The sequence below is a fragment of the Schistocerca gregaria genome, chromosome 7 (assembly GCF_023897955.1).
Source record: "Schistocerca gregaria isolate iqSchGreg1 chromosome 7, iqSchGreg1.2, whole genome shotgun sequence".
Classification (NCBI taxonomy): domain Eukaryota; kingdom Metazoa; phylum Arthropoda; class Insecta; order Orthoptera; family Acrididae; genus Schistocerca; species Schistocerca gregaria.
The window spans coordinates 160,289,179-160,310,319 of record NC_064926.1 but is presented as its reverse complement, the minus strand read 5'-3'; the positions used below and the strand labels follow the sequence as shown (position 1 = coordinate 160,310,319).

At 39.4% G+C, this 21,141-nt stretch overlaps 1 protein-coding gene across 6 annotated transcripts in view; it reads left to right on the top strand.

Annotated features, from left to right (window-relative positions):
- The window catches only part of LOC126281896 (ankyrin repeat and death domain-containing protein 1A-like), a 713,288-nt gene extending 693,478 nt beyond the window's left edge, over nucleotides 1-19,810 (top strand). For all 6 annotated transcript variants that reach the window (XM_049981216.1, XM_049981218.1, XM_049981214.1 and 3 more), the window contains 2 exons: nucleotides 18,992-19,120; nucleotides 19,311-19,810. In XM_049981216.1, the coding sequence (XP_049837173.1) occupies nucleotides 18,992-19,120; nucleotides 19,311-19,393 (212 nt within the window). In that variant the 3' untranslated portion in view covers nucleotides 19,394-19,810. The remainder of the gene's footprint in view (nucleotides 1-18,991; nucleotides 19,121-19,310) is intronic.
- Nucleotides 19,811-21,141: the final 1,331 nt, after the last annotated feature.

Below are 21,141 nucleotides of genomic sequence, written 5' to 3'. Positions count from 1 at the left end.
GCTAAAGTGCAGTCTCTCCCGCCAACAATGCTTTCTAGTGTAGACAATCCCTGCTACCATTATAAAATGTATCAATGCGCGGTCTTTCCCGCTCTTTTCTTTAAATGTATCCATACGCGGTCTCTCCCGCCCTTTTTAAAATTATATCAATGTGCGGGCTCTCCTGCCAACAATACTTTGGTGCAGACATTCCCTGCTACCACAATTATTTCCAACATGACAAATATTATTTATTCCTACTTAATCCTATTAATAAAATATAAACATCTTTCATAAATTGTGGTTTGACAATAGAAGTATACGCGTCTTACACCAAGTCTTGTTCATTCGCTCTTTCTGAAATCACACTGTTTTTTGTGTAGTTCTCTCTCAACGTTGGATTTCAGTTGTCTATTTGCTATTCTTAGTAGAATTTTTGATGAATGGGATGTCAGACTTATTGTCCTGCATTGTGTAACTTTTGTGCTACTTGTTTTCTTTGGTATTGGCACCATCACTCTTTGTGTGATGTCATAAGACCACTTCCCTTTCTTATAAACGCGGTTTCAGAAATTCAGTTTTTCGACGTTTCTTTGAGTTAAACTTTTGATGAGTATAGTCTGAGTCCCACCTACACGAGTTGTTGCCAGTGTTTAATTTCTAAAATTTTAGGTGCCGGAACTCACCTCTTCAACCATACAACCGTCTGCAGCCCCTCCACCTCCAAACCGCCCTCACACTCTTCACCCATCCCCAGCCATAAAAAATTACAAGTTTCGATTTTGAAAACTTGTGATAAAACTTATTATTTACAATTAGTTTTTTCAAAATGTAGTTCTGAAGTTCTGGTTTTTAAAGCATATTTTTTATAATCAAATAATTAAACCACAAAATTTAATGTAAAAAAGGTACTGCCGTGTGTCACTGTAGTAGCCTCTCTTTGTTTCATAGTTCTGCTCGATACATACTGGTTCAATGTGTGCCGCCTACATCGTTAGCCCTTGTGACTCAGACGCAACGTACGACAAATCACGCTTAGCTGCTGGTAATGTACGACAATATTGCACCACCCACATGACATGATGGTTAAGTGACTCAGACGCAACGTAGGACAAATCACGCTTAGCTGCTGGTAATGTACGACAATATTGCACCACCCACATGACATGATGGTTAAGTGACTCAGACGCAACGTACGACAAATCACGCTTAGCTGCTGGTAATGTACGACAATATTGCACCACCCACATGACATGATGGTTAAGTGACTCAGACGCAACGTACGACAAATCACGCTTAGCTGCTGGTAATGTACGACAATATTGCACCACCCACATGACATGATGGTTAAGTGACTCAGACGCAACGTACGACAAATCACGCTTAGCTGCTGGTAATGTACGACAATATTGCACCACCCACATGACATGATGGTTAAGTGACTCAGACGCAACGTACGACAAATCACGCTTAGCTGCTGGTAATGTACGACAATATTGCACCACCCACATGACATGATGGTTAAGTGACTCAGACGCAACGTACGACAAATCACGCTTAGCTGCTGGTAATGTACGACAATATTGCACCACCCACATGACATGATGGTTAAGTGACTCAGACGCAACGTACGACAAATCACGCTTAGCTGCTGGTAATGTACGACAATATTGCACCACCCACATGACATGATGGTTAAGTGACTCAGACGCAACGTACGACAAATCACGCTTAGCTGCTGGTAATGTACGACAATATTGCACCACCCACATGACATGATGGTTAAGTGACTCAGACGCAACGTACGACAAATCACGCTTAGCTGCTGGTAATGTACGACAATATTGCACCACCCACATGACATGATGGTTAAGTGACTCAGACGCAACGTACGACAAATCACGCTTAGCTGCTGGTAATGTACGACAATATTGCACCACCCACATGACATGATGGTTAAGTGACTCAGACGCAACGTACGACAAATCACGCTTAGCTGCTGGTAATGTACGACAATATTGCACCACCCACATGACATGATGGTTAAGTGACTCAGACGCAACGTACGACAAATCACGCTTAGCTGCTGGTAATGTACGACAATATTGCACCACCCACATGACATGATGGTTAAGTGACTCAGACGCAACGTACGACAAATCACGCTTAGCTGCTGGTAATGTACGACAATATTGCACCACCCACATGACATGATGGTTAAGTGACTCAGACGCAACGTACGACAAATCACGCTTAGCTGCTGGTAATGTACGACAATATTGCACCACCCACATGACATGATGGTTAAGTGACTCAGACGCAACGTACGACAAATCACGCTTAGCTGCTGGTAATGTACGACAATATTGCACCACCCACATGACATGATGGTTAAGTGACTCAGACGCAACGTACGACAAATCACGCTTAGCTGCTGGTAATGTACGACAATATTGCACCACCCACATGACATGATGGTTAAGTGACTCAGACGCAACGTACGACAAATCACGCTTAGCTGCTGGTAATGTACGACAATATTGCACCACCCACATGACATGATGGTTAAGTGACTCAGACGCAACGTACGACAAATCACGCTTAGCTGCTGGTAATGTACGACAATATTGCACCGCCCACATGACATGATGGTTAAGTGACTCAGACGCAACGTACGACAAATCACGCTTAGCTGCTGGTAATGTACGACAATATTGCACCACCCACATGACATGATGGTTAAGTGACTCAGACGCAACGTACGACAAATCACGCTTAGCTGCTGGTAATGTACGACAATATTGCACCACCCACATGACATGATGGTTAAGTGACTCAGACGCAACGTACGACAAATCACGCTTAGCTGCTGGTAATGTACGACAATATTGCACCACCCACATGACATGATGGTTAAGTGACTCAGACGCAACGTACGACAAATCACGCTTAGCTGCTGGTAATGTACGACAATATTGCACCACCCACATGACATGATGGTTAAGTGACTCAGACGCAACGTACGACAAATCACGCTTAGCTGCTGGTAATGTACGACAATATTGCACCACCCACATGACATGATGGTTAAGTGACTCAGACGCAACGTACGACAAATCACGCTTAGCTGCTGGTAATGTACGACAATATTGCACCACCCACATGACATGATGGTTAAGTGACTCAGACGCAACGTACGACAAATCACGCTTAGCTGCTGGTAATGTACGACAATATTGCACCACCCACATGACGTGATGTTTAAGTGACTCCAATCCTCCCAGTGTCCTCTGACAAGTCTGGCTAACAAAGAAAGTGCGTGCAGTTGATGAGCATCTATGGAATAAATTAAAACACGGAAGAAACAAGAATTCGTGGAAGCACAGTGCACACACGCTCATGTTAAAACACTACTTACTCATTTATTTCTATTGACACGCCACGATGCTAGAGCGCTGAGGTTGTCGGCAGTCAATACTCGGACACTATTTCGAGACAGTGGGCCGCGAGCGTAAACAAACGAGGACCATAGCAGGTAGAGGAGAGAGGAGAGGTGCGCAGGAACAAGCCCCGCCACCCTCTCGCAGGGCAGCCAGTCTACATCCGTGTTTCGCGCTTCAGCAAAAACATTTCTGAAGCCGGGTGATACTGAATGCCGAAACCAGAGAGGACATCCATTGCAACTAAGTGTATAACAGTTAGCAGAAATGAAATAAAATTACAGATAAACACAATTTACGGTAGAAATCGAATGTAATTAATTTTTTTATAGTAAAGCCAGCCCACTGGTTGCAATGGATTCCGTAGTCGAATTGACCATGGTTTCGACTCCTAAATTAAGGGAGTCTTCATCAGAATTTGCATTATCTAAATAAGAGGGATACAAAGTTAGTCATAAATAAGAAAAATACAAGACAGTAATAATTAATATTCATATATAAAGATGTACTTACATACGTAAGAAGTTGAGCATAACAGTTATCGTCATACAATTTTAACGCCAAAAAGGCCACGTCACATAATAAAACATCGTACGTAAAAGTTTTACTGTCATTTCTACTTGTGGTTAGCACACTGGACACGCATTCGCGAGAACGACGTTTCAATACCGGCCGGCCATTCTGATTTAGGTTTTCCGTGATTTCCCTAAATCGCTCCAGGCAAATGCCGGGATGGTTCCTTTGAAAAGGCACGGCCGACTTCCTTCCCTAGTCCAATGAGTCCGATGGCCTCTCTGTTTGGTCTCTTCCACAAAACAACCCAACCCAACACATTTCTAATTAAAAATTAAAGATTGCCGCTAATTGCTGCTTGTGTATACTGAAACAGGTGGCATCAGACTGGATGGCGCGTGCGCCGGCTATACTACGATGTGGACATGAGGTGTCATGCCATCTAGTGATGAAAATTGATGAAATCTGCTTTACGTAATAGAAAGGTTACAGCAGTTTGTATAGCACATGTATCTACAACTTTTAAACATTTTATAGTATAAAGATATGTTACAATTTAAAAGCAGTAAGAAATTTTTTTCAGTAATTTGTTACAGTAAAATACAGTAAGTGATTAAACTACAATGAGAGTATAGGGAGGAAAACAACATTTCAGAAAAAAACACGAGGAAAAATGACATAAATGAAAAATATCTTTTAAGGATACTTCAGTAAAGTTTTGAAGCAATTGAAAAAATTCTTGTTACGTAATTGTAACTGTTCATTAAGAATGAGGTTATCATTGAGAGAGAAGAGTTTGAATATTTCCATTTCCTCAAGAATATCAAGTCTACGACCTTTTTCCTCTGTGTACAGAATATTAATTGCATTAATTCCTTAGGTTTGTGGCCTGTGATCAGCAAATGATCAGCGAAAGCAGAATTATGAATGTTAGTGCCTTTTTTCCCCAGTAGATGCTCTTTATACCTGACTGAAAAAGCTCGCACTGTTTGTCCTATATAATATGAAGGACATGCGTCGCAAATGATTTTATAGACTCCTGAATGTGACAAAGGGGAACATACTGATTTTCAGTTGTGAAGGAGATTGGTTTTCAGGTTATTATTAGTGGAGAATGTAACATCGCAGTTATATTTGTTTTTAAGGAGGTGCTGGATTCTGTAAGAAATAGACCCTAAAAACGGAATGGAAAAATATTTCTTTTCTTGCTGTTCGGTACTTTAGGAACCGAGAGTAGTAACTCTGGTGTTAGTTTGCTGCTTGAAGATATCATCTACTATCGTGGGTTCGTATCCATTATTAACTGCGATAGTTTTAATCAAATTTATCTCAACATTGAGGTTATCAACAGGTAACAGCTCTGTGTATGGACGAATGAAAAAAGGCATGTTTTTGAGACTGTGGGTGTGTAGCAGGCACAAAAGTCATAGAAAATCTGATTGTAGAGCTTAAAACTGGTGTTGATTATACTAAAGCCGAAAATTCACGACAAACCAGAATAGCCTATGATGTATGTAACATCATTAATAAAAATTTAACCACTGTACAAAATACTGTAAGCAACGAGAGGAGATTAGTTACAGCTATTAATAAGAAGCTTAAAGAAAATGATGCCTTAGTGACAAAATCCGACAAAGGTAGTTCGCTTATTGTTACCAGTAAAAGTGAATATGTAATTAAAACCTTACAATTTTTCGAGGAAAACCATATTTCCTAACTAAACGAATATCCGACTCCGTCTTTGCAAAAAGAAATTAAGTTTTCCGTTAAAAATACAAAATTTCTACTTAAACCCTATCACAAAAAGCAGTTGATTAACATGAATCCCCAACCTCCTAAATCCCTTAGTTTAGGAGTCGAAACCATGGTCGATTCGACTACAAAATCCATTTCAACCAGTGGGCTTTCTTTCCTGTAAAAAATATTTTCAGGATTGCTGCACACAGCTATGTTTAAAGTTGTAAGATCTTTTTAAAATTTTATCCATATTTCGCAGATTCAAACGTGACTGTATTTAAAAAAAAAAGGAAATCTGAATTAACAAACGCCTTCGGTCACAACTTTTCGTGTTGTATACGCTGCTTTTCGGACCCTGATACCAAAACTGTATCCCAAAGACCAGGGCAGGGCCGACCATGTGTGACTTCAGGAGAGAGGACTGTTATTTGGCTGTAAGAGCACAATAGTAGCGCCTTAGTGGTACGGGTATTATTTGTCTTAATACGTGCTTTATTCTCATGAAAGAGGTGAAATGCATATTCCTGTCATGAAAAGATTTGGTGTTAGGTTATGAATTTCGTAACTAAAACGTAGAAAATGTTTGAGAGATTTTCTTGGATTATATGGTACAATATGTAATCAATAGTATTCGGACACCCTCAAAAACACACGTTTTTCATATTAAGTGCACTGTGCTACCACCTACTGCCAGGTACTCCATACCAGCGACCTCAGTAACATCGTGAGACAGCAGAATTGGACGCTCCGCGGAACTCACGGACTTTCAACGTGGTCAGGTGATTGGTTGTCACTTGTGTCATATGTCTGCACGCAAGATTTCCACACTCCTTATCCCTAGGTCCACTGTTTGCAATGTGATAGTGGAGTGGAAACGTAAAGGGACTCCTACAGCACCAAAGCGAACAGGCCGACATCGTCTCTTGAGTGACAGAGTCCGCCGACAGTTGAAGAGGCTCGTAACGTGTAATGGGCAGACATCTATCCAGATCATCACATAGGAATTCAAAACTGCACCAGGATTCACTGCTAGTACTATGATAGGTGGGACGTGAGAAAACTTGAATTTCACGGTTGAGTGGCTACTCATAGGCCACACATCACGCGCGTAAATGTCAAAAGACGCCTCACTATGTGTAAGGAGCGTGAACATTGGACGATTGAATAGTGAAGAACGTTGTGTGGAGTGATAAGTACCTTCTTGCTTCCCACTGTTAAAGAGCAATTCGGGGATGGCGATTGCATCTTTCCACACGATCGAGCACCTTGTCATAATGCACGGCCTGTGGCGGCGTGGCTACACAACAATAACATCTCTGTAATGGATTGGCCTGCACAGAGTTCTGACCTGAATTCTATAGAATACTTTTGGGAAGTTTTGGAACGCCGACTTCGTGCCAGGCCTCACCGACCGACGTTGATACCTCTCGTCAGTGCCACACACCATGAATAATGGGCTGCCATTCCCCAACAAAAATTCTAGCACGTGATTGAACGTATACCTGCGAGACTGGAAGCTGTCATCAATGTTAAGTGTGGGCCAACACCATATGGATCTCCAGCATTACCGATGGAGGGCACCACGAACTTGTTAGTCATTTTCAGCCAGGTATCCGGATACTTTTGATCAGCTAGCGTAAGTTTACTCTGTTCACCTTTTCCACTGTTTCGCATATATTTTCCGCATCTGACTTACAAAATCTGTAACCTAACACAAAACCTTTTCGTGACAGGAATATGCGTTTCACCCCATTCAATAGAAAAAATAAAGCATATATTAAGACAAATTACACCTGATGATGGACCCACTGCGTCCGAAATACTTCGTGTACTGATGGCGTTTGTTAATTCATACTTCTAGTGTAATTAAATACGTATACAACATTTGCATACTGCGTGAAACAGTTTGACTATTTATTGCACTCACTTTCACTCACTCTCTGCCGCGTCAGTACGTGAAGATTGATTATTAGCTTTGTCAGTCCGCGATGAACTCTCACGCTCCGCTGAGTCTCTGGTGGACGAGTCCTCACTAGAGCCGTTCACACTTATTATGATGTCGTCAATCCATCACACGCTCGCGCATCCCGTGATCATGCTCCATCTCTTCAACTTCTCTACACTGCCTTCCCATTCGTTTAGAGTGACAGAACTGAAGCCATCATGTGTCAGTTTCTTGGGATTGGCTACAGACGTGTTGACAGAGACGTTGTGCTCCCTCATGTAAAGTTTAAATTTCGCCCATGCAAGTTCAGTTGCGTTAGGGTGGCAAATTGTACGGCGGTAGGCGAACTACGGTGTGGCCTGTACTCTCAGTCAGTTTGTCTCCTGCATACATCTTTTCACTCGGTTCACTCGCCTGCACAAGTGCATACAGCTCAGCCCTTGTGATGCTGTCATTGCATTTAACTTTCCTTTTCCGCAGCCATTCTTTCATCGCCACCCATGGATAGTATACTGATGTTGTTTTGTCCCCATGCCTACAGTGATACGAGGCATTGTCCATAATAGTGACAGAATTTGGCGAAACGGTTGAGAGCATCATCACCGAAAACCACTTCTCGAAATTCTGAGAGTGCATTTGGCCATGATAATCTCCTTGCGTCGTTCTCGCCCAGAACGAGACCGCCAAAGAACAATGTCATCGCGTTTGTTTAGTACGGATTTTCATACGAATCCCATCGACTTACGTTTTTAATGAGGTACAGCCCTATCTTCAATTTTATCTACTCACGCACTGCCAGAAGAAGATCTGCCATGTTAGGAAGTGCGTTCTTTGTGTAGAGAACTCCGCGATCGTATTCCTTATCACTAATTTGCTAAAGCCCTCGACTTCTTCTCCAATATCACTACGTCTCTTTCTAAGTGAAACAGAAACAAACTAAATTAATTTGAACCTAGCAGCTGTCTAGCTGGAAGCTTTACAGGTATACATTAAAAATTATGGATGCGAGCTTACAAACTTTCATTTCTAGTATTCGTACACTTTTCCCGGTGTAAGTGACAGCTCTCTTACGGTGCTGAGTTATAGGGTATATAGATTCTGCGTAGTGATGACCTGCAGTTTCTGTCACTTTTAATACAGGTGAAACTAATTTTTCGTCTATAAGAAAGTGACAAGTCAATGTCATTATGCCTTCACTCACGTTGCCGTTTTACATATCCGTTGTAACACTACAAAAATTACATTCTGTACGGGCTTCCTCTAATTTATGGTTTATCTCTTCCTATAGTTTTGAGTTCAGCAAATATTTAAGTATGGTTTTATCTGGAAACTCATACTGCTGTCTAAGGCATAAACAATTTTTTATCAAACCTTGATGGTCCGAAGTTGTGTACGGTTGCATATGGATAGCAATCATTTTTGCATAAGGAGAATCAAGCTCTTTTTTTTACCTTTCAACTGGCATCGTAGAATAAGAATTCTGTAAAAATAATTTTTATAGAGACTCTAGATTATTTTGGTTGCACCTCCGGCACTTGATCTAGTTCACAAATTGATCCCTCACCTTTCATCTTACCCTTTTTTTAGCGGCCTCTTAAATTGGTGCTATTCCCTGATCATGTTCATAATCATTAATGCAGAAGGAATACTTCACAAACTGACTAATACCCCACACTTCCTTGAAAAAATCCCACACAGACGATTGATTTTTACAGTTTACGCACCTGTTACATAAACAAAATAATCTTGGAAGTCCGGAATTTCCTCAGCCAACAGAGACTAACGGCTGCGTGGAAAAAGTATTGACCGTTTCATGTCAGCATCATTTGCAACACTTCTTTGCTCCTGTGCTGTTTGTCTCACAGCTGCCCACGACAGCGATTTAAAAGTTGTGGCAATATGGTTGCGTGATGAAGAATAATCCTATTGTTGTGTGGCGTTTAAGTAACTAAATGAGTGAGGAAGAAGCCATTGTTGGCACATTCAGGTCACCTCCTACGATACCCCATAGAGCTAGAAGCTTTAGAGGCAGAATTCCTTCTCGTGACGCTCGCAAAACTATTAATCAGGCTGCAGAATGATGTAAACTCGAAAAAAAGAAAAATAATAATAATAGTGAGCTTATTCACCCACTGCACAAGTTTCAAACAAGGGGTTTCACCAGTAGCGGGCCAGAGCTTAAGAAATATCTACAGGATTTGAAGTTTTGCTAATACATTCCTTGACATTCACAGTGAACTCTTGGCAAGAAGATATCAGTTTGGCCTCACATCCACTGAAACATTCACAATTCTCCCAAATTACCTATCAATATGCTCTGCAATTCTGTGAAAGAAGATAGCATGAAAATACAACTGTATTCTTTGATGATTATGTCCAGCCACTATACAAGTGGAAAAACTTGGCACTTGACGGGCTGTGCTTTTACTACACTCAGTGTTGCGGGACCTGGTGTACCCTTGAAGGAACAAGCATCGCTAATCGACAACAACATATGAATGATAGTTGTGCCTGCTGCAAAAGCAGCAGTGACGCAGGGGCATTAGGACTACGTCAGTGTTTTGTGTTTGAGAATCACTTTATACATTAACATGTACAACTGAAAACACTTGAAAGTACAATGAAGAAGAAGAGGAATGTAGCAGGTGTGTTTAATTAATAACGACAATAACTGTATTTATTTTAAAATGCGTTATACTGTACAATCAGAAACACTTAACAAATCTTCAAAAGGTCATTCTTTCCTCTACTAACTGCGCTGTATTACAACAGCTTTAATTATATTTGTATTTCTTGCGACAGGTAAGCAAGCTCACACGTTTCAAGATGGAAATCAGTTTAATGCATATTCACTAATGCATGTTATTTACGTGTGTGTGTTTTACCATAAGCATCTGATCCGTACAACATGCGCACAAACGTGAGTTTTCATCTCTGAAAGATAAACAAGAAAATTCCCTCTTTCAGGACCCCTCCCCCACAGCGACCAATTTATTAAGAACTTAGCTTATAAATAACTTAGACCGACTAAGAGGTCATCATGTTTGTTGTTGAATAAACACCTCCACTCAATCTACTTTCAGTCTGCACTCTAAACGCCATGGAGGTAACGGGAACCGACAATTTTTCAGGCGCAAATTCAAAAAGAATTACATTATAAACGATAGGACTATCGACAGTTAAACCAGACTACTGATAGTGACGATACTATCGATAAATCGATATTTCGTCGATATTTAAATAAAAATACCTCTCAGAGCGCGCTTAAGAGTGTTCCTTCTTTCCCATCAATAAGCACTGACTAACTGAAACTAGTAAGCAGCGTTTCCTGGTGAACTGAGTAATATTTAAATAATAACTAACAAGTTCCCAGCACGATTGGAGCTCTATATTCATATTCAAACAGCAAATATAAATAACAAAAGATTCGTTTCTTGATGCCTGGAGTTATAGCTGAATCACCACTATCTCCCACTATTCCAGTTAGATACGCTTCTTACTCACCTGGCCGTTCTCACGCTGTTTGACTATCTGGCGCATCGTTCGATGATTCTGCCTTGTGATCCTCAGTATTTGCTAGCCTCCCGTAAAAAAATATTCCTATGCTGTGCCTTAAACCTTAGCAACAAATGTGTAATAAACACGGGCAGGGATGTAGCGTAAACGCCACAGTAAAAAGATGAACGTCGACACGAAGGTTACACTGGTTTGTATCGATCACAACTTCGGCACGAAGCCCTGCTTGCGGTGTGTGTCCCGCAATCGCTCGCGCGTGCACACGCTGTACCTTGCTCCACGCCACAGCCCATCACAACACGTTGCTCATCCATTGTCATCTTCATTGGTGCTGGCTCATCGGGAAGTTATACTTACGACCGGATTTAATGCACGTGTACTATTTTAAATCTTCAGTACTGACTTGTTGTTTGAGTTAGAAAAACCCTGGGAGGTACCGGAACGCCCTTCCGGCTCGTTTTCCGGAACGCCCTTATGCCCATTTCATGTCCTTAACTGTCGTCTGAACTTCTTGCGCAGTGATCGTAAATCCTGTGCTCTCATTGTAGAGTTATTTTTTGCCCTCCACATCCAAAGCACCCAGAAGGCCTCTTGCCTCATACAGTTATCATAAGTACCTCTTCCATTCACTCATTTCTTGATTTTATACAGTTTCATTACCGTTCTCATCTTCTGTCATCCGCATAGTGTTCTCCTTCCCCTTCCTAAAGTTCAGGTTACTTACTTTCTGGTCAAATGGCCTCCTACTTGGCTCAGTGAACGTAATGTTAGTTTCATCAAGCTAACTTGACTGGGATGCCAGAGACACAAGATGGACTGGTTATTATAGCAGGAAGTGGCTCTGTTCGTTAAACGACTAATGGTTCCTTTTGTAAGGGGCGTCAGTTAATGATCTGAATGAGAAACCTATGTCGTTTGCCTTCCTGTTCACAGCACACATTTACGTATGTTAATATTGTTTGTCTTGGTAGAGCATGTGTTGTTTCGCTAACTACTTAGTTACAGCTACAGTTCTTCAATAAATCACATTCTATTTAAAGTATTGTCTAGGAAAGTACTTACATTTCACACTAAATAACTTGTAATGGCTTGTTCTGTAATTACTTAGAAACGTTTACGGCAGCGGTCAGAGATATTATTCTCTTGCTGCGAGTCAAGTGGTACGTCTCAGACGTTTAGTTGCGCATTATTGTTCAGAAAAAAGGTCCTGATTTGAAACTGTCTTTATCGTCTGCTCTAGGCCTTTAACTTTAGATTTTATTGAATTAATTCCTTTCTGAACTTAAGCATACGCTTGAGCAGAGACGCTGTCTTCGAACATTAATTTTCCAATCACTCAGAGCACTAAAACATCATGAAACACTTTTCTGCAATATATTTTCTCAACGTTCGCTTCACAAGACACAAATAGCTCACACGAGCGTGTAAATTTGACGACAAGCCGCATACCATCAATAGTACCAGTAACCCTAATAGCAAAAGTAGTCGAAACAGAAACGGTAGTAATGGTAATAACGGTAATAGCTTCACAATACGCTAACGTAGGCTTATAAAATCCTCCAAAGAGTTTTATATTCCATATTCGGCTCATTTGAACCTTATCATTTTTGGAAACTGCCCTATTCTTATTACTAAAATATTACTACAGTTGTTCAGTGTAAAGAAATTGTTCGTAAAAACTAAACAGTAATCTCCAACCACATAAAGTGTGGTTACACTGGTACATTACATCGTACCTCCTCAATCTTTCTAGTTGCTACATTTCTACACATTACTGTTGTAACAATTCTGATCTAGCTCAGTCAGCTTCCTTCTGGAGCTGATTGGGGACCCCCATATTTTGCTACTTTCAGTGTAGAAATTGCATATTTCCTTCTTTCTTCCACTTCTTCGAAACTTTTTGTCTTACCTATGGTTTCTTGGCGCGGTTCTTGGCTTTAAGCAAATGTTTCTTCTGTCAATTTCTATGTACAGATTTTCATACTAATTCAGTGAATCTTCTTGCTATCTGACGAGCTGTGTATACGCAAAACTGGCTACAGCATGAAGCAGAATACAGTGTGCTATGAAAGCATAACCCTTCCTATGATCAAAGCACTGAGAAATAAAACTTTAGAAATTGGGATTTTTTCAAAGTATTCCGTTATAAAACATGAGTGGTCTTTAATGTTCCAAGCATCGAGTCATTTCGCGTCAAATTGTACTGTGTGAATTTTGTAGCAAACAACTGGCAAAAAATGTTAGCAACAGGTAATCCAAATGGAGAAAAGTTCTTCAGGCTCCATATTTGATAAATAAAGTGCATGAAGTTTAAACAGCTGTTGAGTGCGGATCTCGATCCTAACACTCTGGTGCTCTGTGTACGGTTGATGGAACATGGAGCTAATCCGAGAGCTCTTGCAAAATTAATAAACGATATCGAAAGACATGTAATAACGCTGGTACAGAGAGGCAAGCAAGACAAAAGAAGGAAAACAAATGAAGCATTAGATTGGAAAGTCTTAAAGATTATCCTTAGTTTGCAAGTTGTGAAATAATGTAGAGTGTAATTGTTGAAAAGTACATTATTCTGTGCAGTATCTCTAATTCGTTTATGGAAAATACCTTAAACTTTGTGCTAATGTACCATTTTGTTGAATTCATAAACACGAAGTATTAAGGAAATGCCTTTGCGTGTTACTGCTTTCTAACAACGTTTAAATACAATGACATTCAGTTGTCGATTCAGTTTCTCTCTACTCTGTTGTATAACAATAAGAGTTTTACATCCTCTCTCATTTACATGCCGGCATTACTTCAGATTTAAACGAAGGACCTCACCTTCATTGGCGCAGTAACTGGAGCATAGGTCATTTACTTGTTACAGGAGGCGGAATAAATATAAGAAAACAATAACAATTTTGATAAAATGTTAAAAAAAGCGAGGTGGTGAAGTGGCTACAGCACTGGACTCTTATTCTGGAGGACGAAGTTCTAATAACTACCTAGGTATCCAGACTTAGGTTTTTCTGTGATTTTCCTAAACCTCTACTGGCAAATACTGGGATCGCCCTTTGCATAGAGGACGTCTCATTTCCTTCCCCATCCCTCCCTAATCCGAGCTTGCACTTCGTCTCAAATAATCCCGTTTTCGACGGGATGTCACACTAAAAATCTTCCTTTTTTCTTCTTGTGTTTCGTTACAGAGTCATAGAATTTAGATGTCACACCTGTGGCCTAGGAGAAGCGTCTTTGGTAAGTAATCAAAACGTCCCCGGTCCCAGGTTCGAACCCCCCTCTGCCTAAATTCTGAATAAAAACCAACAGCATTGGCGGCCGAAGACCTCCGACGTAAGAAGTCACGCTCGTTCTTCCAACGGTCTTTTCAAAGAGGAGCGGACAGATGTTTAGCGTACTCTCTTGCCCTTCTGGTGGGAAACTGCCCCTAAAAGGCCGAAGAATCAGCAATGATTAGCGGCAGGAGGATACATATGGTAATGGAAAACACTGCATTCAACACTCATAATCTGTAGTCACAGGGAATGTGGCCTGTAATTGAAAAGTCTCATGATTTCTCCAGCGGCCAAAGATTCCTGACTAGTCCCCCATCAGGATCTCCGGGAGGGACTGCCAAGGGGGAGGTGGTCATAAGAAAAAAATTCGATGACGGACGAAAAGGTAACATTCTGCGAGTCGTGGCATGCAATGTCAGAAATTTGAACGTGGTAACGAAGCTAGAAAATCTGAAAGGAGAAATGTTGAGTTTCAGTGTAGAAGCAGTGGTCACCAGTGAAGTGAAATGGAAAGAAGACGATGTGTTCCAGTCAGACGAGGATAGGGTAATATATATGGTAGCAGAAAATGCTATAACGGGAGTAGGAATCGTTACGAATAGGAAGGTGTGGCACAGAGTGAGCTACTGCAAGAGTACAGTAATGGGGTTGTTCTCTTCAGAATAGACAGCATACCGACACCGACGTGCCGACGTCGCCAGCTGAAGACGAAGAGATAGAGGAAGTTTATGAGGATATTAAACGCGTAATGCAGTACGTAAAGGGAGATGAAAATCTAATAGTCATGAGGGACTGGAATGCGGCTGTAGGGGAAGGATTAGAAGAAAGGGTTACTTGATAATACGGTCTTGGAACTGGGATTGAGAGAGGAGAAAGACCAATGGATTTCTGTAATAAATTACAGCTTGTAAAGGCGAATACTCTGTTCAAGAATCACAAGAGGAAGAGGTACGCTTGGAAAAGGCAGGGAATTGCGGAACGATTTGAGTTAGATTACATTATTGTCAGTCAGAGATGGCGGAATCAGAAACTAGATTGTAAGGTGTATCCAGGAGCAGATATAGACTCAGACCACATTGTAGTAATGAGGAAGAGTAGACTGAAGTTAGTCAGGAAGAATCAATACGCAAAGAAGTGGGATACAGAAGTACTAAGCAATGAAGAGATATGGTTGAAATTCTCTAAGACTGTAGGCACTACAACAAGGAATAGCTCAGAAGGCAGTACAGTTGAAGAGGAATGTATATCTCCAAAAAGGACAATCACGGAAGATGGAAATTAAAACATAGTACAAAGAAGGTAACTTCAGATGATCGATGAAAGAATTTAAGTGGAAAAATGTTCACTGAAATTGTGGACTTCAGAAATACAAGTCGCTGAGGAATGTCATAAATAGGAAGTACAGGGAAGCTAAAACGAAATAACTGGGTGAGAAATATGAAGAAATCGGAAAAGATATGCTTCCTGGATGTATTGACTCAGCACAAGAAAAGTCAAGACAAGGTTCGGTGAAATTAAAACCAATGGTGGTAAAATGCAAAAGAGAGAGCGGATAGGTGAAAAGAGCACGATTGAAGGCCCCTATGAGGGGAAAGATTTGTCTGATATGAAAGAAGAAGAAACAGGAGCCAATTTAGAAGAGACAAGGGATCCGGTATTAGACTCAGAATTTAAAAGAGCTTTGGAATACTTGAGATAAAACAGTGCAGAAGAGATAGATAAAATTCCATAGGGGAAAATCGTATGTAGAATGTAAGAGTATGTATGAGTTTTGCGATATACGATCGGACTTCCGGAAAAATATCATCCACACAATTCCGAAGACTGCAAGAGCTGACAAAGTGCGAGAATTATTGCACAATCAGCTGAACAGCTCACGCATCCAAGGTGCTGACAAGAACAATATGCAGAAGAATGGAGAAGAAAATTGAGTATGTGTTAGATGTCCGACCAGTTTGGCTTTAGGGAAGGTAAAGGCACCAGAGAGACAATTCTGACCTTGCGGTTGATAATGGAAACAAGGCTAAAGAAAAATCAACTATTTGTCGACCTGGAAACAGCGTTCGACAATGTCAAATGATGCAAGTTGTTCGAAATTCTGAAGAAAGTAGAGGTAAGCTATGTGAAGAGTCGGGTAATGTACAGCATGTACCAAAACCAAGAAGGAATAGTAAGAGAAGAAAACCAAGAACGAAGTGTTCGGATTAAAAAGGGTGTAAAGCAGACTGTTCAATCTACATATCGAAGAAATAGTGATGAAAATAAAAGGTAAGTACAGGAGCGGAAATAAAATCCAAGATGAAGGGATGCCAATGATATGATTCGCTGCTTTCATTGCTATCTTGAGTGAAAATGAAGAAGAATTACAGGATCCTCTGAATGGAATGATCAGTCTAATGAGAACAGAATATGGGCAGAGAGTAAATCCAAGAAAGACGAAAGTATTGAGAAGTAGTATAAATGAGAACAGCTACAAACTTAACAGCATAATTGGTTACCTCGGAGTAGATAAAGCTGAGGAGTCCTGTTACCTAGGCAGCAAAATAACCCATGACAGACGGAGCAAGGAGGACATAAAAAGCATACTAGCAATGGCAGAAAGGACATTCCTGACCAAGAGAAGTTTATTAGGATTAAACATAGGAGGAAAAAATTTATCAGAATGTACGTTTGGAGCACAGCATTGAATGGTAGCGAAACATAGACTGTGGGAAAACCGGAACAGAAGAGAATCGAAGCATTTGCGACGTGGTGCTTCTGAAGAATATTGAAAGTTCGATGGACGCTCCTCGTACTACCCATAAAACTCGATTTAAAAAATAAAAATATTTGAAAAAGCAGAAGCTAAAATAAACTGTACAACAGATCTAAAGTGAGATGCGCAATGTGCAGAGCCTATACTTTGCTGTATATTTTGCCCAAAACGGGAGAGACAAACATTAATCACATGAGGAAAGCGTGAGGAGTCATTTACGGCAGCATTAATGGGTCAATTGAGCTTCCTAACCGACTGAATAAAAGAAAGACAAACCCTTATACTGCTAGTAATATTGTTAAGGAATATGAAATTACTAGATTCAATGATTTAGTTAGAAGTCGGATAATGTGTGTCATTCTTTTGTCACGTTAAACCCATTTACATGACGTGCTTAATAGTTGACGAAAAGCTACGTAATAGAGTAAATGGTCTGTAAAACATTTTTTAAAATTATAAATTGCAGTTGTTTAAAAGAAAATGCCTTTCTTGCATGCTGCACATCGAAATTTTTACTCTTATTTAAGCACCCAGACGCGTTGCACCTTTTTTTACAAGGCATCTTCAGTGGATGTTCTGATATTTTACTTGATTTGTCCGTTTTTACACGTAGGTTATGGTGTCAAATCTAGGTTATAGATTTAAAAACAGTTTTTTAACTTTTTTATGCAATGGAAATGTACTTACAGGTGACTTCTAATTCACTATATCTAAGCTAACTGCCTTTTCTGATCTGGCAACCAGGTGGACATCTAACGATTCATTTCAGTTCACTGTTTACGTTGCACATCACTGTAACTGCCATCTTTTTAATACAGAGTTTCATTTGTTTTTCTAAGTGTTACCAACATTATCAGCTTCCTGCAATCAACTGTTTAGTGAATGTGTGTGTGTGTGTGTGTGTGTGTGTGTGTGTGTGTGTAATAGAGAGGGAGAGAAATTTCTTTTTTTTTAATAAATTAAATAATTCATTTTATTACTGTTTTTATTAATTTATTCTTAAAAATGATAATAATAATTTTATTATTATTATTACTATATTTTCTTGTATATATTTGTAAGAGGAATCAGATGTGTAAACATTTGTTGGGATTTCTGTCTATTATATGGTCAATCACTGCAAACAGTGAGTTTTTAGTCATATTTACTTGTTCATTTAGTAGTTGTTTCTTTTCAGCCTTTTTTTGTATATTTGATAATTTTCCTGTAATCTTATCAGATGTCTTTCATTATTTATTCAAATTATTTTCATATCATTTTGTCTTGTAGTAGGATTGTGGTTATTTTCTCTGAGATGTTCTGCAAAAGTTGAGTGGTTCGTTCCACATTCCCATGCTGTGATATGCTTTGTACCGGGTGTCAAATGTTCTGCTGGTTTGTGCTATATACCTTCCATCACATGTGTTGCACTGTAGTTGGTATATTCCTGCTTTTTGGTAGATTCTGTGTTTTTGTTATTTTTGGAATGTGTAGCGTGCAAAAAAACGCATTTTCTTATAAACAACTGCAATTTATATACAGCTGCTGCGAAAATGGCCACTACAAGAAACGTGTTTGTAAAATTCCTTGCTGACATTATTTGCCTAATTCTCTATGCTCTGCATAAGTCTAAATAGATTATCATTTAAGGGTACATACATTTAGTAATACATAAGACCATAGTGTTGACGTTGGTACATTATTACATCATTTTTATAATTGTTTTAAAATTTCTTTTTTTCAACTCTTATCTTTCTTATCTTCTCTTATCTTATTTCTTAAAATTTCTTATCTTAGAGCCACAAACAGCGATAAGTCAAACAAACTGTCAATTTAATATATGTTATGTATTCAGGTCCGTCCAGCTACAAAGAACATGGCTTCCGGATGATGTTGATATGGGCGCATGGCCTTGGCCCTGAAGTGAATCCCATCAAAGAACTCTACGAGAGTTTGACAGCGATTGATAAGAAAGGTGTTGCTGGTAAGTCGCCTAAACTTACTTCACGTGCGCAAATATTTTGTCATGCAATGAGTGACACATTGTGTGTGATGTACATGAAAGAGGTGTCGAGGTACTTTTTATTGCATTACTATCAGAAAATAACAGTTGTATCGTGGCAAATTATTGTTGTTCCTGAAAATTTAACTGACGGTTTTGTTTTCTGTTTCAGATGCCTTACGGAAAAAACTAGACCAAGAAAACGAAGGAAGATACAGAAAATGTAGAAACTGTAATTCATGCAGCATATGTTAGGCGTAAACGGGAGTGCCGTGGATTTTATATTTCTGTCTTTTTAAATTCGAGCTTCTTCATCGTCATCTTTATTTACTGCTACTTCGGGTTTTCCACCATAGACGGCTTGAAATGCTGCAGCTAACTGAAATATTTTCAGTGTCTTTGCTAAGAGCGGAAATAATGTGTCGGCTGTAATAAGTACGTTTCTCTTCGCGTCGCAGCGCAAATCATCCTTTCCGTATCTGGTATATCTGCTGTAAAGATGTTTTTAATGAGAAATAATTTATTACAGTTTTTCAGCACGCAGAGTCTAATTTGTGTAAAGTCCATATTTCATACTGTGAATACACCAAGATTAATATATAGATGTAAATTTCTTATCTCTGATGTGAATTTTATAAATATATTGTAAATAAAGTTGTGTGATATAAATCAGTATGTTCTCCCTCTTTAAATTTCGTATGAATGACGTTTATTAAGCATTTTTAAATTCTCATTCTGATACAATGACACACTGATCATTTACTATTCAACAACAGTCCTTTTGTTGCTGCAATATGTTCACTATCGGTCACTGCACTACAAAACCTGTTCTTTCTTGAATTATGATACTTTTTCCGGGTTAACTAACATCCTGAAATTGAAATCCCAGGTTTACAAGAAAAAGGACTATTTGATATATTTTGTACATCTATGGCACATTACTAAAGTTTGATTGTGAATGATATTTTATGAACAATTTTAAGTTACAAAATAATTAAATAAGACAAGCCAACAGCATCAAATATTCACAGAGAACAAAGAGCTCTGGGATCCAAATTAAAACTACATAGGTTGCTGTGAAAGATGAACAGTGTCAGGAAGTGTGAGGAAGTTGAAGTGCTAATCATACATTGTAAGCTTTCTCGGAACTTTACCTCTGAAGACGTCTCCGCAGTCGGAGAGGAACTGTTAGGAGGAAGTTTTATACATCGACCATGACCTAACAACCCGGAAGTTTTAAGTGTGATCTGCTAATGATCCGGTAGAGTTGCACAAAGATTTAATGAAATCTTTCTGTCAGTAATTAGCGAACTACATCAGAATTTTACTAAGACAGGTACGTATGGGGAGCTCTGATGAATTGGAATTGCAGTTACAAGATCATTGTGTGTCTGCAGTGGGAGAGTAAGTTGTTACACAGTCTTGTTCGTCTGCATTTCTGTTCGTTAAAATTGAAACAAATGAGCCCTCGGTCACAATCTTTTAGTCTTATTAATCAGGTTTCAACACTTCTAAGAGTGCCTTCATCAGAATTTAGACATTTAAAGTGGTCTATAACATAATTACAAATTTAAGGGAAGGAACAAATTTTTATATGAAAAAGGTGTAAGTACTGACTAACAATACAAGACAGAGACGGTACTTACATGTCACGTATAACATAAATAACAGGCGAAGGGCTTTAGTCACAAAATGTGTGAAGGCAAGCCTCTAAGGGCTCCTCATACCTGTACAGCCACAGGCTCACCTTCATACATTCCTTTTAAATATTTTGTGACTAAAGCCCGTCTGGCCTGTTATTTATTTTATACATGACATGTAAGTACTGACTCTGTCTTGTATTGTTAGTCAGTACTTAGACCGTTTTTATACAAAAAAATTTCTTCCCATAAATTTGTAATATGTTATAGACCACTCTAAATGTCCGAATTCTTATGAAGGCACTCTTAGAATTATTGAAACCTGGTTACATAAGACAAAAAGATTGTGACTGAGGCTCATTT